Here is a 27,321-nt window from a genome sequence, read left to right as displayed (position 1 = left end):
AAAGGAGAAGACTCTACACATGGACATCACCAGATGGTCAACACCAAAATCAGACTGATTATATTCTTTGCAGCCAAAGATGGGCAAGCTCTATACAGTCAGCAAAAACAAGACCGGGAGCTGACTGTGGCTCAGATCACGAACTCCTTATTTACTGCCAAATTCAGACTGAAATTTAAGAAAGTGGGGAAAACCACTAGACCATTCAGGTATAACCTAAATCAAATCCCTTATGATTAAACAGTGGAAGTGAGAAATAGATTCAAGGGACTAGATCTGATAGACAAGAGTGCCTGAAGAACTATGGATGGAGGTTCATGACATTGTACAGGAGACAGGGATCAAGACCATCTCCAAGAAAAAGAAATACAAAAAGGCAAAATACTTGTCTGAGGAAGCCTTATAGCTGAGAAAAGAAGAGAAGCTAAAGGCAAAGGAGACAAGGAAAGATATACCCATCTGAATGCAGAGTTCTAAAGAACAGCATGGAGAGATAAGAAAGCCTTTCTCAATGATCAATGCAAAGAAATAGAGGAAAACAACAGAACGGGAAACACTAAAAATCTCTTCAAGAAAATTAGAGATACCAAGGGAATATTTCATGCAAAGATGGGCTCAAAAAAGGACAGAAATGGTACGGATCTAACAGAAGCAGAAGATATTAAGAAGAGGTGGCAAGAATACACAGAAGAACTAAACAAAAAAGATCTTCATGACCCAGATAATCATGATGGTGTGATCACTCACCTAGAGCCAGACATCCTGGAATGTGAAGTCAAGTGGGCCTTAGGAAGCATCACTACAAACAAAGCTAGTGGAGGTGATGGAATTCCAGTTGAACTATTTCAAATCCTAAAAGATGATGCTGTGAAAGTGCTGCACTCAATATGCCAGCAAATTTGAAAAACTCAGCAGTGGCCACAGGACTGGAAAAGGTCAGTTTTCATTCCAATACCAAAGAAAGGCAATGCCAAAGAATGTTCAAACTACCACCCAATTGCACTCATCTCACATGCTAACAAAGTAATGCTCAACATTCTCCAAGTCAGGCTTCAACAGTATGTGAACCATAAACGTCCAGATGTTCAAGCTGGATTTAGAAAAGGCAGAGGCACCAGAGATCAACTGCCAACATCCACTGGATCATCAAAAAAGACAGTTCCAGAAAAACATCTACTTTTGCTCCACTGACTACTCCAAAGCCTTTGACTGCGTGAATCACAACAAACTGTGGAAAATTCCGGAAGAGATGGGAATAACAGACCACCTGACCTGCCTCCTGAGAAATCTGTATGCAGGTCAACAAGCAACAGTTAGAACGGACATGGAACAACAGACTGGTTCCAAATAGGAAAAGGAGTACATCAAGGCTGTATATTGTCACCCTGCTTATTTAACTTATATGCAGAGTACATCATGCAAAATGCCAGGCTGGACAAAGTACAAGCTGGAATCAAGATTGCTGGGAGAAATATCAATAACCTCTGATATGCAGATGATACCACTCTTATGGCAGAAAGTGAAGAAGAACTAAAGAGCCTCTTGATGAAAGTGAAAGAAGAGAGTGAAAAAATTGGCTTAAAACTCAACATTCAGAAAATTAAGATCATGGCATCCAGTCTCATCACTTCATGGCAAATAGATGGGGAAACAATGGAAACAGTGACAGACTTTATTTTCTTGGGCTCCAAAATCATGACAAATGGTGACTGCAGCCATGAAATTAAAAGACACTTGCTCCTTGGAAGAAATGCTATGACCTACCTAGACTGCATATTAAAAAGCAGAGACACTACTTTGCCAACAAAGGTCTGTCTAGTCAAAGCTATGGTTTTTCCAGTAGTCATGTATGGATGTGAGAGTTGGACTATAAAGAAAGCTGAGTGTCGAAGAATTGATGCTTTTGAAGTGTGTTGTTGGAGGAGACTCTTGAGAGTCCCTGGGACTGCAAGGAGATCCAACCAGTCCATCCTAAAGGAAAGCAGTCCTGAATATTTATTGGAAGAACTGATGCTTAAACCCCAATATTCTGGCCACCTCATGTGAAGAACTGACTCATTGGAAAAGACCCTGATGATGGGAAAAATTGAAGGCAGGAGAATCGGATGACAGAGGATGAGATGGTTGGATGGCATCAACAAATCGATGGACATGAGTCTGAGCAAGCTCCGGGAGCTGGTGATGGACAGGGAGGCCTGGTGTACTGGTTTCCATGGGGTCGCAGAGAGTCGGACACGACTGAGTGACTGAACTGAACTGATATACAGCAGGCACTCAGTATATGTCTATTCAGTGAATGAATGAAAGAATGGCTACCTGACAAAAAACATGCAAACTGTTTTGGGGTAGAATTAACAGATTTTTGAAAAACCCGTCTTATACCTAGTAAACTTAGGCTCACAGAATTTAAGTAATGAACTTAGTAACTGGGTCTCAGACTAAGTTTTCTGACTCCTCGTTTGGTGATCTTCTGTTCAGCTTTCTCCTGAAATTTGCCAATTAGACTGTGTTGCGTGAAAGATGGCCCACCTGCTGTATTTTGTATTCGCACCACTGCCGATGAATGACAAACTGCTGGAAGTGTATAAAGGCATGTACGTTGTTGCCTTCTTCTTCAACCTCTGTCTACAGTAGAAGCTGTAATTCCAGAGGCCGGATATACATGGCTACAGGTAATAAATCTGTGTGAGTTATAGCTGTATCCTTGTAGATTTACAATGATAAGTTTTAATTCATGTCTGGCAACATATTTACATAAATTACAGCAATAGAGTAATGATGCCATATGCTGGAATGTTCACCCAGAGAAATTCAAGAGGCTTACAGCAGCTGGCTTTCTTATGGCTACAAAGGGCTGCCCTCATATATATGAGAAAAAAGCATTGAATTTGGTATTGTGCACATTATACAGATGTTTTCTTACTCTTGACATTTGTCTGAAAGTAAACTATGCTTCCAGTGCCTCTCACTGCATTAATGAATAGTCTCGATTAAGATGTAACTTTAGGGAAGAGCAGAATTAAACAGTCAAAACATTCAGAGGAGTAAGTGCACATTACTTCTAAGGGTCTACTCTGTCTCCAAGTGCATCTGCTTAACAGCTCTGAGGCTTAACAGCCCTGAGGCTGCAGCACAAGCTCAATCAGGCTGGGAGGGAACAGGGACAGTGAGAGTAATCAAGGGCAGGCCTCTCTGTCTCGGGTGATGAAGGGAAGGGGCCCTTGGCCTCAAACAGAACATGGCAAGGGACGACAGCCGGATCTCGTGAGCCTTGTCCAGTACTTCAGCATTCCAGTTCACTGTTTCTGTTCCAAGAAAAGGGAAAGCGGATTCTTCTAAAGCAGTGCTACTATTAGTCTCCTTTGCTGGAACAGAGTTCCCATTAAGAGTTTTGTTCTTACATCAAAAAGACTCTTTCAAATTCAGAAGCTCACAATTGGATATTAAAGATGACAGTGAATCAACCCACCACTACCATTTACTGAGACTGTAACAGTCATGAAACTAAATGTCTTATGTTAGTTTAATTAATCTTTATAAGGGCCTAACATTATGCCCATAATTTCCAGGCGTCAAAGACAGTAGGTGGAAGGGCAGGCCCCAAACCCAGATCTCATCAACCTTCCTTCCTGTTTATCACATCTTACATCACTCCAAGGGCCAGATCACCAAATTCCTTTGGGGAGGAAATGTTGGTTGCCTTCCTCAAGCCAAGGTCCTGTGTTCAATAAAGGTGAGAGCCTTCATCTCAGGAGTGAACTGCCACTAGCCCACCCTAATTTCATTCTCTTTGCCAGCAACAGGTTTAAAAATGGGTATGTGATGCAATCTTGGTCAGCTGAGGCGTGAGAACAGGCTTTCTCAGGTGGCCTTTTTGCCTGTGGGTGGTATCCTCTGCATAGGTTGCCGGTGCTGTGGCAACATCTTGTACCCTGAAGTGGTCCAGCCAAAGAGACCGCTGCTCTGAACACGGTGAAGAAGGGAGGGTCCTTCCTGACACTGCTGACTGCTCACTTTACCAGCTGCCTCTAGATGTTCTGTTACATGAAATACTAGATCCTTTAATTGAAAGTCTCGTTCGTGCCTTCTACTACTTTGCAAATAAAATATCCTAAGTATCAAATCTTTTCCAAAGTTCCATAGTTCCTTTATTTAAAAACTCCCCTCTGTGCCTAAACTGGGCTTCCCTGGTGGCTCAGACAGTAAAGAAGCCACCTGCCATGTAGCAGACCCAGGTTCAGTCCCTAGGTGGGGAAGATCCCCTGGAGAAGGGAATGGCCACCCACTCCAGTACTCTTGCCTGGAGAATCCCATGGACAGAGGAGCCTGGCGGGCTACAGTCCATGGGGTCACAAAGTGTCAGACATGACTGAGCAAGTATACCAGATTTTAAGTATTTTATATATCAAGAGTGGAAATAAAGAATACAAGGCACTGAATCCAGAACAGATTCAGTGCACTGTGATTCTTCTTCCTTGTGTTTTTGAATTTTCTGGACTAAGTATATATAGAATCTATAAATATACCTATCTATAGACACATGTCAATATTCTCATTTTTCATATACTGATAGGAAAAATAAAAAGGCTAGAAAGGAAATTAAATAACATTAGGAAATGTAGATAAAATGTGAATTTTGGGAATCAATGCTTTTACAAAGATGTTGAAATGCTTGTAATAACTGTTGTGTTTGAAAACAAACTGTTTCACATATTTCCAACTACAGATATTACCAAGAATTAATTTTTTTCCTTGGTGTAAAAATCTTAAATATTACCATTCAAAGTACAACATGGACTTCAGAAACACTCAGTGAGTGATGAGGCAGAGAGACGACAGAAAAATACACCTGTATGTGCTCCATTAAAATAATTCTTAAAAAATTTTTAAACTTTCAGGGTAAATGATGGTCTAATTGCAAGCATTGTTCTGTATATCTATTTCTCTTCCTAGAGGTTCTTCTCTAAATAGCACTTCATTTTTAAAACGGGAAGCTTGGTGGGTAATTCTTCAACAGGGTGTCGGAAAACCATTGTCTTCCTCAACCATTCATCCTATTAAGATCCCCGATGCCGTGTTTCTGGTTATTGCTCCTGAATGTCATAGGAAACACCTGCCATAAAACCAGCTGCTGAAAAGAACAGGAAGAAAATGCCTAAAATGTCGGCCTGACTAAGCACTGTAGTTAATTCTCACTGCAATTTCTGCAATCATCACCTAAGTGCCCTTGATGTATAAGCTTTATAGACTTCTGCTCAGTGAAAACTGTGCCTGAAGCTTCAAAACTCTGCCATAAAGAAACATCAGTCTTACTGTCCACCAAACCCCTAAGGGCCACTGCTCCTCCTAATGAGAGGTAAAATCTTTGTTATTTTTAGAGAGAAAAAGACATTGTTCTCCAAACTTCTATTCATGTAAGTGTGTTTGCTGATACTGCTGTCGAGCCTGAACATTAGCTTCCTTTCAATATGTAGCAACCTTAGAGTGCTTGCCAGAATTCAACACATTAGAAAAAATTAGGGCTTCCCTAGCAGCTCAGGCAGTAAAGAATCTGCCTGCAAAGTGGGAGACCAGGGTTCAGTCCCTGGGTTGGGAAGATCCCCTGGAGAAGGGAATGGCAACCCACTCCAGTATTCTTGCCTGGAGAATCCCATGGACAGAAGAGCCTACAGTCCTTGGGGGCTGCAAAGAGTCAGATACAACTGAGCAACTTAACACTTTCACTTTCATCAGAATGCTTTGAAGCCCATGCTGAAAACATTTTCAGACCTTGCCAAGCTTCCTTTTCCTAAAATGACTGTTTATGGAAAATGCCAGCATTCAGGTCTTGCTTTACATTTTGCTAACACCATGTAAACTTGATTTATAAAATCTACATTACTGAATTAGCATTCAATAAGACATATAGGGAATTCCCTAGTGGTTCAACGGTTAGGACTCTCTGTTGCCATTGCAGGGGCACAGGTTCGATCCTTGGTCAGGAACTAAGATCCTACAAGCTACACAGCCCCCAAAAGAGGGAGAAAAAAAAAGGCACAGAGAAGCGGTGTCTCTACTTTTCTATTGGAATGACTGTTCTTCGCCTGAGATCTGTGCAGTTCCCAGTGTAACGCTTTTGCTATAACATGAACCACTCACATACATACAATGGGGAGCACATCTCTCAGGTTTGGATGAACCTGCTTCCGCCATATTTCTTCTCCCTCTTGGCTTTGCAGATGCTGTGTCATCTGCCTGGAATCACGGCCCTTTCCTCCCCTTCCTGCCTGACTCCTATATGGTTCAGCTCTGACGTCTTCTCCACTAGAGTGCCCTACCAGACCATTCTCTCTAGTCACCTAAACGAATCTGGGCCTGTGCTCCTCCTGTGTTCCCCACCATGCTCCAGCTCATCCTCCTGGAAGGGACAAGCACAGTATTTCAGCTCTGGGTTTGTATCTGTCTGATAGTGTCTGCATGCTAAATCACTTCAGTTGTATCTGACTCTTTGTGACCCTGTGGACTGTAGCCCACGAGGCTCCTCTGTCCATGGGATTCTCAAGGCAAGAACACTGGAGTGGGCTGCCATTTCCTTCTCCAGGGATCTTCCCAGCTCAGGGATCAAACCTGCATCTCTTGCACCTCCTGCACTGGCGGGCTGGCTCTTTACCACTAGTGCCACCTGGGAAGCCCTCTCTGTCTTCTAGTCCAGAGTATAAATTCCTTAGAGGGATTTTATAAGAAACAGTTTATATTTATTTATCTTTATCCCTCGCACATAATTCAGTGTCTGATACAGAGAAGAGTTATCATAAAATTATTTTTATTTTTCATAAATAAAATGAGGCCAGCTGTGGAACTTCATTTCTTTATGAGAATGACTGCATTTCAAGAGTCCTTCTGTGGACATCCCTGGTGGTAGAGTACATAAGAATCCGCCTGCCAATGATGGGGACACAGGTTCAATCCCTGGTCTGGGAAGATTCCACTTGCCATGGAGCATCTAAAGCCCGCGTGCCACAACCGCTGAGCCTGTGCTCTGGGGCCTGTGCTGGGCAGGAAGAGCCGCCACAGCGATGGGAAGCCCACACAGCACACCTAGAGCGCAGTCCCTGCTTGCCGCAACTAGAGACAGCCCACGCGCAGCAGTGAAGACCCAGTGCAGCCATAAACAAACAGATCAGTGTTTAAAAAAGAGTAATTCTTCTATTCATAGGAATATTAGGGACAGGATGGAAAAGCTAATGCCCATGAACTATGAGAAAGTAGTTTCAAAGCATTTTGGTGATCACACACACAAATCTTTAGCACTACGCATTTAGGAACAGCCCTAAGAAAATCAGACAGACGTAAAAAGTTATGGAAGTAAGACTATGTAATACAGCACTGCTGACAATGGTGAAAATTGAGGGGGGAGGGGGCTTAAATGTTCACTGACAGAGGATCGGCTAATGAATCCTCCACCTGTGTACTGGAATAGGATGTAGTCATTCAAACAGACTAAAACAGCCCTGCAAACTTCACATGCCCAGAACCTAAAATCCTGACCTTCATCCCATATGTAGCCCGTTTTTCCTCTCAGCTATTAAGGGCACCATAATCCATCTGGTTGCTCAAGACTCAAATCTATGAGTCACCCTTGAGCCCTTCCTTTCTCTCACCATTGCCTCGCCCTGAATCCCCCAACCCTGCACCCAACATCTGAACAATCATTAAGACCTGTTGGCTCTACTTCCAAAACATACCCTGTACGTGCCTGCATTTCTCCATTGCTATTGCAACAACCCTAGTTTCAGCTTAGCGGCCATTAATCTTTTCAAATAAAAATGGATCAAACCAGTTCCTCTTTTTAGGATCTAGCCTACAGAGAGAGGGCTTCCCTGGTGGCTCAGAGGTTAAAGCGTCTGCTTCTAATGTGGGAGACCTGGGTTCGATCCCTGGGTCAGGAAGATCCCCTGGAGAAGGAAATGGCAACCCACTCCAGTATTCTTGCCTTGGGAATCCCATAGACGGAGAAGCTTGGTGGGCTACAGTCTATGGGGTTGCAAAGAGTCGGACATAGCTGAGCGACTTAACTTTCACTAACTTTCTACAGAGAGAAAAGCACCAGTGTATAAGGATGCTCATTGCAGCTGTGTTTGTATGAGCCCAGAGTGGGACCTAATCTGAAGAGTTCATCAACAGAATAGTAGCTTTATAATGTATTTTATATTTTGTAAAGAACATGTTAGAACAATGGTCTTTGACCAGGAAGTTTAGCTATGATGTACTATTAAGATTTTTTTTTTTAGGCTGCAGAATACTGTGTCTATTGTGATTCCAAAGTTTTGAAATAAAGAACAAATGCCTTCTAAAAGCAAAGCAAGAAAAAAAATAATTGCTAAAAATATCAAATATTTCTGACCATGAAGTTATGAAACTAGAAATCAATTACAAGAAGAAAAATGCAAAAAAAAAATCACATAACATCATATAATTTCCTGGCATGAAATTCTCTAATGGCAGCCCATCACACTGAAATAAAATCTGAGATCCCCACCCTGGCCTTCGTGATCGGTCCTGCCTTCCTAGCAAACTCCGCCTCAGATCTCTCTTGCGCTTGCTAACAAAATGACTGCGCTTTACAGTTGTCTTTTTTCTGCTCCTCCAAATTTCCAGTGGTGTTCCCACCTTAGGCATTGTCCTAACTGCTCCTTGTCCTTATAATGCTCTTCTTGGAGGTAGTCACACAGTCTTGGGTTAAATGAGCCCCTCCGCGTGCTTGCCCTGAGCACCCACAGCAGGCAGCCGGTCACTCCTCTCATTACCATGCCTCCTGGATACTCTCTTCTGCAGCTTCTTGTCTGTCTCCTCTCACTGAATAGAAGCTCCCTGAGGGCAGGAGCCACACTTGCTTTATTTGCCACTGATAGTAGGCACTACTTGCTATTATTGAATGAGATACACGGACTCATACTGAGTAGGTAAAAACAGGTTGCAGGAAACCCTTAAATTATTGGGGAAGAGGGAGAGAATACTATTACTTGTGTATCTCAGACACAAGACTCAACAGTGTTTACAATAAATAGCTACACAGGAATCAACACCAAGGGACAGTTACAGTGGGCTTTAACTTTCCACTTTAAATATTTGTTATTGCTTGAGGTTATTTTATAATGAGTGTGAATCACATTTATAATCTGAAGAGACAATCAATAAATGTCTTTCACTTTCCAGAGAAAAAGGGAGGTTGATCTGCTCCTTCACCAGCTACATATGTATCTTCCTTTGCCCTAGTTCTCATGTAAAGGCTAAGCATTCAAGCATTATATTTGGACTTTTCGGGGTGGGGGGGGTGCACAAGAAAATTATAAAAATTACTCAATTTTGACTGGCCAGGCATCAGTAGGTCATTATTGTCAATGGAAACAAAATAATTCCTGTAAGAAAATAATTGTTACAGGAAGCTTCGAAGCTTAAAGAGAGAGAAGAAAGAGAAAGCAATGAAGGAAGGAACTAACACCGGGGAACTGGCACAGCTCACCAGACCCAGAGATGAAGCAGAATTTAAAAATGTTCAGCCAGCTCCACACCCAATGAAAACCAGGAAACAATAACCCTTAAGATCCTAACTACAGTTTTCTTTTGAGTTAAAAAAGTAGCCATCTAAGCAGCATTAAAAGGCTTGTAATTTATGATAAAGAAGCACGCTTAGAAGAAAACTGGACTGAATTTCAACAGAGATAAGTAATGAAAGGACAAAGAATAAATGACATGCAAATAAGAGAATGAGAACATTCACAGCCATGTCTGTTGAAAGCAAGAGAAACTACAAAGAAAATCATGCTAACAAATTAGAAACTAAACAAGACTCATAGGATGACTGACTCACTAACCCCATCTTTTATACCTTAAAAACGATGCTGAAGAAAACAGATGTGGACAATTACACAGTAATAAAATCCTTGAAAAAAATTCAGTGGGGGCTAATTAATATAAGACTTTAAATATATGCAAAACAGGCCAAAAACTGAGATATGCTGGCAGTTGGGAATACCATATTTAAATATCAGCTTTACTCAGAAAAATTTTAATATAGCAGTAACATGAAAAGTAATATTTGTAATGATTTCAAAAAATTACTTAAAAAATATATCAGTAGGACAACAGATTAATGCTATGCAAAAATCAGGATAGATGAAGAATAATCATTAAATATGGTTGGTTGAGGACAGACCAGTAAGTATAATCTTAACTTTGTTAAATACTTGGTTTGATATTCTACTCATTCTACGTTTAAGATTAATCAAATTGTTTGGAATAAAGAGCAACAACTACAACAAAATCCTAAAAAAGAACTTGTAACAGATATAGCTAGGATGAAATCACGTACAGCTAAGTAAGAGAGAAGAGAAGTCTGGGGTTGATTTTGTCTTATTTAATTAATAACTAAAGAATAATTACGATGACTAACATTTTTTAAGCACTTACTGATGTTTGCTTTATATACATATATATATATATATCTACAAACATTCTGAGGTCTCAAGGTTTATCTCCACAGTTAATGTAATTTCATTGCAATGTAATGCATTTCCAAGTTTATTTTACTATAATATAATCAACACTTACTGAATACTACTCGTTGAGAATTTTACATAAATTACCTTCCTTCTCACAAATACAGGCATTACTTCTATTACCACTATATAGTGAGGAAGCTTCAGTTCAGCAAAGATAAGATACATTCCCAAGCTTATGAAATGAAGATCAGCTTTAAGTCACACAAGTTTCTCTTCGTTCTTCCCCAATGTATGACACTGTACATTTTAGAATACTTTTATTTAGTTTTAAGATTTTGGCGGCACTGCGTCTTCACTGCTGTGCGTGGCTTGCTCTAGCTGCACTGAGCGGGGCCACTCTCTCCAGCTGCGGTGTGCGGTCTTACTGCTGTGGCTTCTCTTGCTGCAGAGCACGGGCTCCAGAGCATGTGGGCTTCGGGAGCTGTGGTGACAGGCTTCGTTGCCCCATGGCACGTGGGATCTTCCCAGAGCAGGGGTCAAACCCCTGTCTCCTGCACTGGCAAGTGGAGTCTTAGCCACTGGACCACCAGAGACGCCCGCATGCTGCTTCAGATCACTTTTCGGTTGAATGAGTTAACTCTTCCTCCTCTAACTACCTAAGACAGAGGTCAGCAAGTTTTTTCTGGAAAGGGCCACAATAAATGTTTTAGGCTTTGTGGACCATACAGTCTTTGCTGGCTGCAAACACCCAGTTCTGCCACTGCAGTGTGACAGCAGCCACACACGATCCTTAAACAAATGACTTGGCTGTGTCCCAGTAAAATTTTACTTACTCCAACAGGTGGCAGGCAGATTTGGGCAACAGCTTGCAAACTCAATATGAGTAAAGTTCATATTCCAGACTGAATGCATATTCAGATGCAGTTTTGTATAATCGCCTGTACTTGATTGAGAAGAAGAAGTCGTAAGAAAGCTGATCTTTAAGAAAGATAGACACTAATGCCAAAAGATAAGGGACGCACATTTGACTTTCTGAGTCTGTCCCTTGCTAGCCCATCTAGGGACGACAGGGACCCTGTATGTGCTGTGCCCCTTTTCCCGTTCTTGTGCTCCCACTGGGCCCAAGGACACTGCCTCGCCTCTGGCATCCTGGACAGGCCACGGTGCGTCTTCCCATAGTGGCGGCTCTCATTTAGGTGGCTGCCCCTTATATTTCTACCTAACTGGAATCTACCCCTCGAGCCCAGTGAATATACTGATTATCCCTTCTACATCTTTCATGTCATATCTGATGTCTTTGCTCAACATTAGTAAAACTGTCCCACTCTCTGCTCACTGATTTCAACAGCTAATTCAAAAAATATTTTATTGCATTTCTAGTGCAAAATTCCAAGTCCTCTGATTCACCTCTAAAATACCGTTTCTAAACATGCCAACTATACTCATGTATTCTGTTTCAACTGTTGACTCACTTATTTCAAACACTACAACACTAATACCATGAAGGAATTAAGAGAATCCCTTAAGAGCTCATTGTCACTGGATAAAACTGGTAACTGGCAAAAGCAGTTAAGATTGATTTTAGAGATTTAGCTTTGTTTTCATGCTCTGAAAGATGAGAGGAAAGGGTAACCTTCCCTTTCACAGTGCACTGGAAGGTAAAGGTTATTCCATCGTACAGCACTAATGACAACTGGGATATCAAAATCGAGAAGCTGAGGTAGAAAAATATCATAGGGACACTGAAATGCCGAAATGCAGTAAAATAAGGCACGAAAATAAAATGAAGTATGTGTGACGTTACAGATTTCTGTTAGGAAAGAATGTCACTGATTGATGAGTGTTTCTCAAATAATTTTATTAAAAGGAATAAGATATTCAAAGTATTCATGCTCTCTGCATGTTGATTAAGGTCATCACTGAGACCGCGCAGGAGGGGAACTGTCAGGAGGTGTGTGCTCAGGGCAGCCTGCTCCTTCCTCATCAGCTCTTTATCGTGGTTCTTCCTTCACTCCTCTGGGTGTTACGTCAAGGCCTTGCTCTTCCCTCTGTTCGTGGCAATGGTGTCCTCTCTATGGTTTCCTCACTTTAATTTTAAGGAAGCTTGAAAAGATCACCTTGATTTTTTTTTTTTTTGTCTTCATCTTGTTGATGCTTGTGGCTTATTTCTCTCAAGCTGGCTAATAATAATATACAGTTGGCCCCAGAACAACAGGGGCTTCAACTGCGTGGGTCCACTCATACTTGGATTTCTAGTCCTTATCACAGCTCTATACCATCCAGCATTGTCTGAATCCCCAGATGCAGAACCAGGGATATGGAAGGTCAACTGTAAGTTACATGTGGGGCTTCCCTGGTGGCGCAGATGGTAAAGAATCTGCCTGCAGTATAGGAGACCCGGGTTTGATCCCTGGGTTGAGAAGATTCCATGGGGAAGGCAACACTATCCACCCCAGTATTCTTGCCTGGAGAATCCCATGGACAGAGGAGCCTGGACAGATAATCCATGCGGTCGCAAGGAGTCGACACGACTGACTCTACAACTGCCACCGCATCACTGCATCGCTAACCCTGGCGACGTTCAGGGTCAACTGAACTCCAACGTTTAACAACTGATTCTGAAAACGATGCTTGGAGACTCGGGCTCTCAAGAGGAGAACATTACAGGCAACGTGTAACTTGATTTTTAAAGCAAGTATTCAGACTGGTTTCATTGCTTAAAGTGAGAGCTCAGAGTAAAGCAATACAGTCACCAACAAAGAGTTAATGTCTTAAAAAAAAATCACACAAAAGAAACTCAATAGTTAATCAGTGTGGCAAATGGTGCACACTCACAGGAAACGCACAATGGACACTCACGCCTCAGGGCCTCTGAGAAGGGCTGCATGAAGAAACTTGTTAAACTCAGTGATACCCCCTAAACTGGTCTGACCTCTGAAACTTTTACTGCCAATCTGCTACCATCTCTTAGATCTATTTTATGGAAAGCTGCCAGAGAAGCTTTTGGGGAACTAATTAATAGTTTATTAAACACAAGAGGCAATTTAAAATTCAGCTACATGATGTATTCATATTCCTTCTGAAAATTCCTAACACAGTTGAATATATCAATCTATTATGGTTGAATACAATTTCTAATATGATTGAATATATCAGCATTGATAATTGCCACAGTGGGAGACAAGGGATAATGACTTGGGATTATCTGTCAGTGAACACTATAAACTACCACGATCAGGTAGCTTTGTTAGCTAGATCAGCCTACTAGCTTTGTTTTTGCCATTAATCAACAAGGTGGCTCTGGGATAAAGAGACTGACCACTTTGACATCGAGTGGGCTACACGTGCTCCATCTACCCAAGTGGCACATTTGGAGAACTGAGTGGTCAAGATGAAGATCCAGATGAACTTCTCATCAATAATAAAGTTGTATAAACGCACAGGAAGTTATCAAAGCATAAAAAGGAATACATTATTTCAAATAGAGCCTTGGCTTCCTTCTTCCAGAACCACAGCAAATGCCACTGGGGCTTCTGCCTGTCTTGAACTGAGGAGAATACCGTCCTCAAATTGCTAAAGTTCTCATTTTACTTAGAAAGCGAATTTTCGTTTAGCCATTAATCATGATAATGTATCATCACATTTTTTCCCCCCACAAAACACATGATAAGAATAAGAAAATCAGAAAACTTTGTTTAAAGGAAGAAAAGATTTATTGCAAAGGGCTTTGTGAGTAGTACCACCTTACTCAGGGCCCTGTGACGAGCAAGTCTGCGGCAGCCCTTCATTCCCAGAGAATAAAGACAGTAGGGCTCTATATTCTCTGAGTCCTTCATTAAACTATTGATCCCTTTAGCATTATCCATAATGTTCCCGCAGCTCAGCACGTCAACTGGTGAAGTGCTGGTCTCTCACTCCTTTCAATAACCTGCAGACTTTATGGAGAGGAAGTCACAATGATTTATTTACCTGACATTTTCCAGTCCGAATGTCGTACAGGGCCACTGAACCGTGGCGAGCTCCAACGGCTATTCTGTGATTCCGCTCATAATAGCTGACCATGTAGAACCTGGATTGAACATTTAAACAACAGCGAAAATGAAAAACAGGTGAGATGACCTGAACGTCGAAGTAGATAGCAACACACTCTGAAGATTAAAGCCAGTTCCGATAAATATTGTTAAATAAGTATGCCCATAATTAATAGATGGAGCTTTTTCAAAAATGTTTCATTGTGGTAATTCTTAAAATCAACTGAAAGAAAAATGATGCAGAATACCACTTAGGCCTGTTAATGATTATTTTCAATAGAAAACAAATTTATAATTACAAACATCCTTGAATTTTGAAATAAGAAGTAAGAGTCAAAAACAAAAAAGATTAAACATGAAAACTCAGTTTTGCTACAGTGACTATTATGCAAATATTTCTATTCAAACAGAAACAAAAGATGAAAAGACTTACATAGTCAATCTAATTATGCTTTCATGGTTTATTATGGTATTGAGGAATGAAAAATATTTTTTAGCAGAACAATAATAAAAACCCAGCATATTAAACACGTTATGTTTAAATGTTCATATCAGTAATTTGAAATGAAATTAGAAAGTTATTCACCAAAAAAAGTTGGCAAATTTTCTAGAGTTTCCACGTTTATCAGTTTATCCGAAAGATAACTGTGCCTATTTGTAACATAAATAAGCATACTTGGTGATTTGGCATTGCATGAAAATAGGATTTAGGGAGGATGCTTTGAAGGTTGTAAAATGTTGATTTACTTTTATTCGTTTATTTTTCTGGATTAATTTTCATGATTTGATTAAGTATTTGAATTTCTGATCTTTGCTTTGTCATGATTTAATAGCCATACGGCTAGAGCCTGGGAAGGCAAGAATAAAAATTATTAGAAGTGTAAATAAGGTATGCTTTGATGTCCCCAAAGAGTTTTGAATATGCCTTCCCATTATCCAGTCCCGCTGTCTCAGTGAGAATTACCCAGATAAATTAGTCACCTACTCTCAGTATTTCTGAGGACATTATATCAATTTTACTATATATGCCTTTCCTTTTTCCTCTTTGATTCTCTGCTACCAACCTAAATTTTCTGTTATTTTTTTAAAACATAGGAGGGGGAGGAAAAACAGATGACAGAAAAGAAGTAGCATTTCTCTAATTCTTTCTTGAGATTGATACAGAGATAAAGAACAAACAAACTAGTAGGGCACTGGACTCCATTTCTGAAATTCTGATAAGAGGCTGAGAGAGGAGAGGGGAGGTATCTGTGAGCATTCAGACACCAGGGAGAGTCTGACAAAGCCACTTTGGCGTTATCAGACTTTATGACATTCATACCTATTTTATAAATCTGGAAAGCAGGCCATTAAGTGTTTAAACTTCTTGTTTGAAATTTATCCAGCAGTACTTCTGTCCGATCTCTAAGTCCCACCCAGCAAGGCAACTTTTTTCTTCTTTAGTGGAAGATAAATGCTTCATTTCTAGTCATGTGAAAGACACTACTCTAGGATGTCGTGTGCGGCTGTGCGGGGCTCTGGTATGGGAGGTCCTCTGGTGCATACAGGTTTGAGAGAAGGAACGGGACGAGAGGCCCTTGACGTGTGCGGCTTCCCTCTACTGAGAGGTGAATAAAAACTTTCTTGAACGTCTTTCTTGTCTAAAGCATTCTACTACTGTCCCTCAGCAGAGAAGGGAAGCACCAACAATCTGCATTCAAAATTGAAGGTTTCCACACTACAAAAGAAAAGATATTTAGAAGAGCTTTAAAATGTTTACTATTTTATTATTCAGTAATTACTGTGGTCTAAGAAGGATCTCTGGAGATCCAACCAGTCCATTCTAAAGGAGATCAGTCCTGGGTGTTCTCTGGAAGGAATGATGCTAAAGCTGAAACTCCAGTACTTTGGCCACCTCATGCACAGAGTTGACTCATTGGAAAAGACTCTGATGCTGGGAGGGATTGGGGGCAGGATGAGAAGGGGATGACGGAGGATGAGATGGCTGGATGGCATCACCGACTCGATGGACATGAGTTGAGTGAACTCCGGGAGTTGGTGATGGACAGGGAGGCCTGGCGTGCTGCGATTCATGGGGCCGCAAAGACTCAGACACGACTGAGCGACTGAACTGAACTGAACTGAACTGGACTGAACTGGACTGAAGAAGGAGCATCACTACATATCTACATGTATGCCTATATCTACACCGCATCTAAACACTCCTGCTGCTGCTGCTGCTAAGTCGCTTCAGTCGTGTCCGACTCTGTGTGACCCCATAGACGGCAGCCCACCAGGCTCCCCCTTCCCTGGGATTCTCCAGGCAAGAACACTGGAGTGGGTTGCCATTTCCTTCTCCAATGCAGGAAAGTGAAAAGTCAAAGTGAAGTCGCCCAGTCGTGTCCGTCTCTTAGCGACCCCATGGACTACAGCCTACCAGGCTCCTCTGTCCATGGGATTTTCCAGGCAAGAGACCTGGAGTGGGTTGCTACTGCCTTCTCCGTAAACACATCTAAGCCCACACAATTTAAATCCTATTAGAATAACATAGAATATAATATTTAACAAATGTTTTAACAAATATCTATTCTGTGCAGGTTAACAGCCACAGGAAAATAGCATTTACAGAGGTATTTCATTATCTATTATTAAACTTTGCACAGATGTTAAGAGTTGTATTGCCCCAACACTTCTGCGAAATGTAAACATAACTGTCCCTCAAAATAATCCTCTTGAAAACAATCCGTTGGTAAAATACATTTATGTTGACAAAATTTTACTTAGTTAAACCCGAATCTAAAAAGTTTTTTAATACATTGACCATTTTCTATGCTCTGGGTATCAACCTCATCTTTCTATATCACCTACAGACACCATTATTTATGGGAGAAAAAAAGACCAAATCTATTCTTGGTATCAAATCTTTAGTCTCCCTGAAAGGACCATATATTACAGGTCTGCATTTTTCATTCTTTGCAATTTACTACCAGACTAATACTTCTGAAATATCTGAAAGAATTCTGGACAGTGGAGGTCTCATGGCATGTTTTTAATCTTTGGATTTCTTGTTAAACTTTTTCTTTCTTTAATGGTCTCTCTTTTAACAGAAGAAATCCAAGGTACGTGTGCATTCACTTCCCAAGTACTCACTCTGGGGACGGGCTGCAGTGACTGTCTCTCTGCTGAGGGCTTCCAGAGCCCACCTTGCCCCCAGACCAGTCTTCTCCTGGAACCAGTTCTCCAATGTAAGGCTGCAAACTGTATTTCGTGCTGGGGCTAGGGTGGTCATCATCTAAAACATTTAAAGTCCCTGATCTCCATGCTTTCACCACTGTCCACAGGCAGCCAGAGTGGTCCTTTTCAGCCATAAATCAGATCACCTCTCTAGAACATTCACAACCCTCCTTTAAGACCCTGGCCCTAACACCTCTCGGACTTTATCTCTCCTCCTTTTCGCTTGGCCTACTCTGGACATACTGATCTCCTTATACTTTCGTGAATATTCCAGGAGTATATCCATTTTGGAGCTTAACATTTGCTGCTCCTTCTGCTTGAAAATCTCATCCTCCCAGGGGTTGTGTGCTCACTTCATGCAGGTCTCTGTTCCAGGGCTGTCTAGATAAGGAAGGCCTCTGTGAGCCATCATCTTGCTTAATACAGCAGCCGTCCCTTCACTACTCTTCAGTCCAGGACCCTAGTTTGCTTTACTGTGCTTGTCATCTCTTTGAGATTATACAATAATTTTTTGTTTCTTGTTTCCCACCATCAGAGATTTTATCTTTTGTTGAACGTATGCATACACTAACAGGGTCCAAGCAACCTATTGAGCAGGGTCCTACATTAACCTATGTACTGCAGGATACAGCAGTACACAGGTTAATGCTGTAAGAAGTCCCAATCACTATGCTTATCCTTCAGGGACCAGTATCTAAAGTAGGCTAAAAATTTCCATTCTTAAGACTAATGAATATTTTCTAATGTCTAAATAATAATCCGTATAAAACAACAAAGGAAATAAAAACTGTCTAAAAAAGTTAGGCAGAAATCATGAATCAGAAAGCAACCCCCTGACCTTTCTAAAAAATGTATTTTCCATTGAGACAAACAACTGCAGATTTACAAGAAGTTATATGTAAAGATTCTTAAAGTCTGAGTACATTATCATGAGACTGATAGGTGCATAATGGAAATTATTTCATTATGTTTCAGGGAACTAGAAGAGATTATTTGCTCTAAAACTTAAGGCAAATACAGTCTAAAGAATGATATACACAACACAGTATATATATTTGGTATAAATGGTCTGAGAATAAAAATTATTCTAAGAATTAGCCAGATATTTAATAGGCACATTTAAATTTCACTGAATATAGTATTATCACACAAAACATAATTAAAAGAAATAATCACTTATTGGTCATTACAAACTACCAGAATAGGTTATTCTATTTCTCCAAAGCATATCTGTGACATCAACTCTCAGGAGCCACTGGCAACAGGGGGCCACCCACCTCACCACGGGTGGTTTATGATGTGAAATAAGTATGTGAATTGGGTCCACTCTGGGGCAGGATCCTGGAGCCAATCATGTTGCCCAAGAGTTTGCCAAGCACCCAGTGCCTGAGTCTAAGGAGCTTTGGTACCCTTTACTTACAGTCTCCCTTGAACTGATGCCCTTTCTACTTTTTATTAAAAATGGCCCTCAAATAGGGGAGATATGTACACCTATGGCTGACTCATGCTGAGGTTTGACAGAAAACATCAAAATTCTGTAAAGCAATTATCCTTCAATAAAAAATAAATTAATTACAAAAAAATGGTCCTCAAATAAAAGAAGTTTGTGTGATACTTCAAAAAAAAAAAAAAGGGGGGGGGGTGAGGAAACATGCAACTCCCAGCAGAGATAGGATTTAGGAGAAAGACAGAAGCCTGTAATATCACTTTCTCAACCATGACTCTGATAATGTGGCATGATCTCAGGATGGTAATACTGTATATACTGTCTGTGAGCATTAAAATGCAACAAGAACACTCTTCAGTAATGCAAAGTGAATCTCCAGCTAAAATGAACCCATCTGAAAATCTAAGGATGTAAGAACTAGAACATCTGGGCTATAAATGTGAGTTACAACTATTTACAGTCACCAACTACTACTGAGGGCAAACTGTGCATCGGGCACTGTGCTGAGAACGTGTGTCTGCATTCCCAGGGGTAGCTGAGCTATTAGAGGGATTTTTATCTAGCTGCTTTTACAAATTCTCGATGTTGATTACAAATGATCCCCAAACTTTAAACTCTTGGTCTAAAGAGTATTAAGGCAGTACGTAATTGTAAAGAACCACCACTAACGTGAATGTAGCAAAGGGAAAGTCTTTCCTCTCATGCCGCTTCCTTCAAGGGTTAATGCTGTTAACAATTTGGTGGACATTCTCAGCTTTGCCTAATTTTTATTACAAAAGTGGTGGCAGATTACACCTATTACTCTGCAACGCTCTTTTCTTCCCTCAGTAGTTCATGGAGCATCCTCCCACATACATGAATCCATGTCATCCTTTCTCACACCTGCTTTATTCTCCTGCATATTTATACTCCATTATTGAAATTGCCCCTTTCTGACATTTAAGTTATACACAGATCCTTGTACTCACAGATGAGTATTTGTGTAGGAAAGAGTCCCCAAAGCCAGGTTCTAGATTAAAGCATACACACATTGTAAATTTTGATATGAGTACATGCACGTATTCTCAGTCACTCAGCTGTGTCTGGCTCTTTGTGACCCCATGGACTGGGGCCTGCCAGGCTTCTCTCGCGGAATCTTCCAGGCAAGCATAGTGGAGTGGGTTGCCGTTTCCTACTCCAGGGGATCTCTCTGACCCAGCGATCGGACCCACATCTCCTGCATCGGCAGGAGGCTTCTTTACCATCGTACCGCCTGTGAAGTGAAAGTCACTTAGTCGTGTCTGACTCTGCGACCCCATGGACTGTAGCCCGCCAGGCTCCTCGGTCTGTAGAACTCTCCAGGCAAGAATACTGGAGTGGGTAGCCGTTCCCTTCTTCAGGCAATGCCAAATTATCCTCAGCCCCCCATAAAAGAGTTCTCCTACTTAATATGATCAAATTTTCTACATTTTTGCCAATGAGGAAAAAAATGCTATCACATTTTCGTTTTAACTTGCATGAAATTAACTTTTTAGATTTGTTCATCTGATTGCAGGATATGTATGCAGTTTTTTTTTAATTAATGAAAACAAAAGCTATTTAAAATGGAATCAGTACACCATCCCTTTATCCATCATGTATACTAGATGAGGAGAGAGACTTCTCAGTATCCATGATGTGCTCCCAATAGCCCAGAGACAAGACCTGACCCCTAAACACAAGTAAAGCTATGAATGCAGGAAAGAATGGCCAGCCTTCTGTAGCGGAGCAACATACAGGTCAGTATGACCACAGAAGGTATCAGCGATAACACCTTGGTGGCCTGGACGAGATGGCAAAGAGCTCTTGTAAGGACCACCATGTGAGGAGCTCAGGACTTGGTTCTCTGAGCATCGGTCAATAACCCTCAGGGATGTCAGGGCTGCAACCAAGGGGGGCACTTTGTAGAGGAGGAGGCTCCTTCCAGATGTCTTCACACCCTCCCCCCTTCCACCAGCCGCTCCCAGAACTCTGGGTCTCCATGCCACTAACATGTTTGAATAATTCAGAGACACAAAAGTAGCTTTGATGAAGGCATCAGCTCAAGGGGAGCTGTGCTAGTTTAGTGGTGGTGGGGGGGGGGGTGAACAGTGGAGGATGAGGGAACGTTTTCTAGAAGCACTTCATTCCCCTAGTGACAGGCACCAGTTCAAAGGACAAAATGGAAAGGACCCTTCATTCTGAGATGGTGACTGACAACTGGACAATTCCATCTGAGAGTCATGATTTCCCACTCAGCATCTTATACACTGTAAATCTTCAATGAAATGAAGTGAAAGTTGCTTATAGTCCAACTCTTTGCGACCCCATGGACTATACAGCCCCTGGAATTCTCCAGGCCAGAATACTGGAGTGGGTAGCCTTTCCCTTCTCCAGGGGATCTTCCCAACCCAGGAATTGAACAGGGGTCTCCTGCGTTGCAGGTGGATTCTTTACCAACTGAACTATCAGGGAAGCCCAAATCCTCAATAGATGTTTCCTAAATACCACCAAGTATTTAATAGGTAAACTACTTCGCTTCTGAAAAAACTGGCTAGAGAAACGCTGCAGCTGGGGTTTTAAAAGGAAGACTGAAAACAGGGTTTCTGCAGGTAAAAAAACATGCCTGTTGAGGTGTATTGTAAATGATGGCAGAGAGATATCTCTCTTATTATGTGACTCATGCACTTACTAATTTGTGATCTATGCCTCAGCTTCCTCATCTGTAAAATGGGAACAATAATAGTACCTGATATGATTATCATGAAGACTGAATTAGTTAGTACATGTAAATTACTTAGACGTGTTCCTGGCATATAATAAGTACTTTCTGTAGTAAGTACACACTTTAGTAGCTACCATAATTATCACATCATCACCATTTGCATCTCTGAATATATACACAGAAAGGATATAAAAGGTACAGTTATTTTGCTATTTTCCTAGGGCAAATAAGTGCTAATAACATGTTAATAAATAAGGGAAATGTGTTCCCCAAATATCATAAACTTGTTTGTTTCTTAAACACTTATGATTTTCAGATATAATCTGAAAACAGCAAATTATCTCAGTTTCGGCTTCAAGTTGCTAATACAAATGATATGGACGACTCTGGTTTGAAACTCTTCTCTATTATCATTTCAAACAGTCGGAAAATTTAATGTTCTTTCTGTTATACAGTGAAATGGAATACTTCTGGAAGCTTTAGAGATTTGTTTTTTCATCAAGAACTTTACCACTGAAGGACAGTGACCTGCTGGTGCATTTTCAGGAGCAGGGACATGACTGAAATGGTTTCAGAAGGATTTCTACTCATGTGAGTATAGGACAGACATCTATATTTATTATAAAGGGTATCCTATAAAATTGTAACAGATTTAAGAATTTTACTGGAAGTTAGGATAGAAGCTATGCCATATCCTGTTATTATTAACACCATCCAGATAAACACAAACCACAGATTTGGAGTTCTTTTTTAAAATGAGCTCATGGACTATTCTCAAGTAGACAGTGTTCACTTTCTTAGCCGGATTTTAAGTGTCCATTTAGGGTGCATAGAGCTGATTCAGCTCTTCACGTGAAGAGCAGAATCAATCAGTCTGGCTACATAATAACAAAGTTTAAGAAAAGGTAAACCATGTCTGAAAACATAGACTTTTAACTCTTCTGTCTGGATTTTCCCCTGCCATTCAGCTCAAAAGTTCAAACACTTACTTTACTCCTTGTATCTTATCTATGTTGCAGTTTTAACGCTGTCCCCATGAATTTCTTTTATTTGAATTACTCTAGCACACATATCCAGTTTAAAGGAATGCACACTCACTGTAAAAAGCAGAAACCCAGCGCACAGAAAAATAAACAGAAGACAGTTATCCTTGGGGCTTCCCTGGTGGCCCAGTGGTTAAGAGTCCACCTGCCGGTGCAGGAACGCGGGTTCAATCCTGCGTGTCTCGGGGTGACTAAGCTCGCGTGCCACAGCTGCTGAGAACTGTGTGCCTGGAGTTCACGCTCCACAACCTGAGAAGCTGCCGCAGAGAGAAACCCGAGCACTGCGACTGGAGAGGCGCCTCTGCTTGCTGCAACTAGAGAAAGCCCGAGAGCGGCAACGGAGATGCAGTGCAGCCGGAACAAACAGATTAATGAATGGAAAAAAAGAGAAAGTTACCTTTACCACAGTCCCCTCCCCCGCCACAGGTAACCATGAGAAAGACTTTGGGGTATGTCTTTTCCAACTCTGCCCCCACCACATGTTTACATGCAAGTACATGCCTGAATAACAATCTTTATATATAGTTTTCTTCTTTTAAAATGATTTTACCCACTTTTCTGAAACTCTGCTAGTTTCTCTTTAAATTTATCTTTTGCTGACATCTTTCCATCTACAGTAGAAATGGACTGCTCTCAAAACAGTGTCATATTTTATTTTGGGGGGCTCCAAAATCACTGCAGATGGTGATTGTAGCCATGAAATTAAAAGATGCTTGCTCCTTGGAAGGAAAGTTATGACCAACCTAGATAGCATATTCAAAAGCAGAGACAGTACTTTGCCAACAAAGGTTCATCTAGTCAAGGCTATGGTTTTTTCAGTGGTCATGTATGGATGTGAGAGTTGGACTGTGAAGAAAGCTGAGCACTGAAGAATTGATGCTTTTGAACTGTGGTGTTGGAGAAGACTCTTGAGAGTCCCTTGGACTGCAAGGAGAGCCAACCAGTCCATTCTAAAGGAGATCAGCCCTGGGTGTTCATTGGAAGACTGATGCTAAAGCTGAAACTCCAGTACTTTGGCCACCTCATGCAAAGAGCTGACTCACTGGAAAAGACTCTGATGCTGGGAGGGATTGGGGGCAGGAGGAAAAGGGGACGACAGAGGATGAGATGGCTGGATGGCATCACCGACTCGGTGGATGTGAGTTTGAGTGAACTACGGGAGTTGGTGATAGACAGGGAGGCCTGGCATGCTGTGATTCACGGGGTTGCAGAGTAGGACACGACTGAGCGACTGAACTGAACTGAACAAGCTTTTTAATGCCTGTATGGTAGGCCGCTAGGGCAACGTATTTCAATGGAAGAAACTGTTGGTAAGTAATAATGATATGTAGAGGACACACGTGAATAAAAGTGTTCTAATATAAAGTACATTTTCTATGTAATAGCATATTAAGAGGCCAGTTAAGAGATAATCAGTTAAATCCAGGAAAATATACAAAATACTTTAAATTTCAATGTCTATACTACTAAAGACTTAAGTGATTTATCCATTTACAATAAATTAGAGAAATTTATACCAAGTGTTATTTAAAGTTAGTTTCCTCCCTACTCCTACTGCTGTTTTTTTTAATACCCATCAAGAAGCCCAAGTAGTTGAGCCAATAACTATATTGCTCGGGTCTATGATGGAGCATTTCTTCATTCTTGGCTCTAAATAAAAGGGCTTCCCTGGGGGCTCAGCTGGTAAAGAATCTGCCTGCAATGCGGGAGACCTTGGTTCGATCCCTGGGTTGGGAAGATCCCCTGGAGAAGGGAAAGGCTACCCACTCCAGTATCCTGGCCTGGAGAATTCCATGAACTATACAGTCCATGGGGTCACAAAGAGTCGGACAGGACTGAGCAACTTCCACTCAAAAAGAAAAGAAGCCCAAATAGTTGAGCCAGTAACTATATTGCTCCAGTCTATGATGGAGCATTTCTTCATTTTTGGCTCTAAATACACAATGGAAAAGAATACACACTATAATTTCTGCAAAGGGATCATCGATTCATCAGTCAGAGATTTACGATCATGTATAATACATTTCATTCAGTGACAGCCAATTTTGCATATGGAAATACCTTCAAGTTTGGAGTCAGAAGGATTTCTCGCCTGATAAACATGTACTCATCTTTCTGTTTTTCTCTTTTTCATTTTATTTCTATTTTTCTTTTACTTAAAATTTTTTTTTATTGGAGTATAGCTGATACACAACACTGTTAGTTTCAGGTACAGAGCAAAGTGAATCAGTTACACACATACATATATCCACTCTTGTTTAGATTCTTTCGCCATGTAGGTGGTTACACTAAAACATCACCAATTTTCCTCTTAACTCCCGTGCACGACAGACAGGTCCTTCCTCTGTGTTCCTCCCATCACAGCACCTGGGAGTGTCTCTGTGTGCTGGATACTGTTTATCTGATTTACCACCCTGACTCCGCCAAGTCAATTTAAGACCTTTGGGGGTGGGGACAGCACCTGACTGACAGGCTGGAGCTGGGCTGCCCACAGTGGCCCAGCCCAGGACAGCGCATAGAGACAGAAGTAAGCACGGCTTTACTCAAGGAACAGAAAGAAGACTTCCGTGCCCTGAGCATCCTGAGCTGAGACTGGGACTTGAGGCATGCAGGTCTGATACATATAATAGGATATCATCCATAACATGGGCCCTAATGAGAGGCAGATTTGCCTCCAGGTAATATGTATCATGGGCTTCCCCTGTGACTTGGCTGGTAAAGGAGCCGCCTGCAATGCGGGAGACCTGGGTTCCATCTCTGGGTTGGGAAGATCCCCTGGAGAAGGGAAAGGCTACCCACTCCAGTATTCTGGCCTGGAGAATTCCATGGACTGTAAAGTCCATGGGGTCACAAAGAGTCAGACACAACTGAGTGACTTTCACTTTCACTTTTCATTAGGCATCATGGCGCTTTGGGTAACATCAAACATCTAGGACTCTTCAAGGTGGCCCCCTTCTGGGGCCAACAGCACTGGAATTCAAGGAGAGCCAAGAATCCCTAGAAAAGTGAAGGGTCCTTTAAAGTAAGTAGAATAAATTTCAGGATTGATACTGAGCCTCAGGAAAACTCATTCCAGGTCTTCCTGAGATCTCCCTTACCCTCTCCCCAAATACTGGATCCTAGGAAAGGTTATGACTTCAGGATATAGAGCGTGCAGAAAATTCTATCAGAGTTTTAAGAAAGAAGAAGTAAGTTTCACATTTTGGTGCCACAAAATGCTCCACTAAGTCAGAGGTTCATCACCAAGTGGGGTCTGCGGATGCCTTCGGGACTTTATGCTCCTACTAGGAAGTTTGTGAGATCAAAACTACTTTTGTAAAACTCCTGAGGCGTCAATGAGCTTTTCGCTGTATTGAACTGGCACTGATGGTGCACAGAGATGGGTAAAACTGCGGATCCTTTGGCCTGAATCAAGGCAGTGGCACCAGATTCTACCAGTCGTCACAATAACCTTCCCTGCCACGGTAGTAAATAAAACAAGGAAGTGTTTTCACTTAAGAATATCCTTGATGAAGCTGTAAAAATGATTAAATTTTGACCCTTGAGTTGCTTTACTATTCAGCATGACAGAATGGGAAGTATACATAAAGTATTTCTAATATTAACTGAAATACGACTGGTGTCTCAGGGGAAAATAGTTGGAAGACTGAGGTGTAAGCTAAACTAGCTGTCTTTTCCACTTTCACTGAAAGTATCACTGAGAGAGAAACTATGATTTTGGACTTGGGTATTTGCCAGACGTCTTCTGGAAAATGAACTGCTTTTTGTTCTGTCCAGGAAAACAACAGCCAGAATTTGTTGCCAATGATAAAATTCAAGCTTTCAAGTAAAAATTACTGTTTTGCAAAATAATATCTGGCTTTCTAATACTCTCTGCCTTTTTTTTTTTTTTAAATGAGATCAGCAGTGATATTAGCAAATATGAGGTTTTGACAATGTGGATTGTAATGTGACAATATATGGAGAATTTACAAATAATTCAGTAACCAAGATCTTCCAAAGACAAATGCATAATGTTATAAAGTCATGCATAGTGAAAGACCCACTCAGAAAAACCACTCAAAGACCTACCCAATGTATTGAAGGTAACGGTATGAAAAATTCTGTAAAATTACAGATTCTTCATTGCAGCTAACCTTTAAAAAATGACCACCTGTGGAGTTTTGATGAACTACTAAAAATATGCAAAATTATTTTAAAAGGCTACTGAAATATGACTCTCTTTTAAAACTATGTATCTATTTGAGGCCAGATTTTCACTATAAACTTTAAATAAAACAATATAAGGCAACAGATTAGACACGTGCAGATATAAAAATCCATCTGGCTCCTATTAAGCCAGACAGAGAAATCTGCAAATATGTTAAGCAATGCTTTACCTGTC

The 27,321-nt window shown here is 41.1% G+C and overlaps 1 protein-coding gene across 6 annotated transcripts in view; it reads right to left on the bottom strand.

Annotated features, from left to right (window-relative positions):
* The window catches only part of WDR7 (WD repeat domain 7), a 354,635-nt gene that overhangs the window by 54,946 nt on the left and 272,368 nt on the right, over positions 1–27,321 (bottom strand). For all 6 annotated transcript variants that reach the window (XM_069568596.1, XM_069568597.1, XM_069568598.1 and 3 more), the window contains one exon: positions 14,451–14,550. In XM_069568596.1, the coding sequence (XP_069424697.1) occupies positions 14,451–14,550 (100 nt within the window). The remainder of the gene's footprint in view (positions 1–14,450; positions 14,551–27,321) is intronic.

Source organism: Ovis canadensis, chromosome 23 (genome assembly GCF_042477335.2).
Source record: "Ovis canadensis isolate MfBH-ARS-UI-01 breed Bighorn chromosome 23, ARS-UI_OviCan_v2, whole genome shotgun sequence".
NCBI lineage: Eukaryota > Metazoa > Chordata > Mammalia > Artiodactyla > Bovidae > Ovis > Ovis canadensis.
The sequence above is the reverse complement of the archived record's forward strand: the minus strand, read 5'-3'. Positions and strand labels throughout refer to the sequence as shown.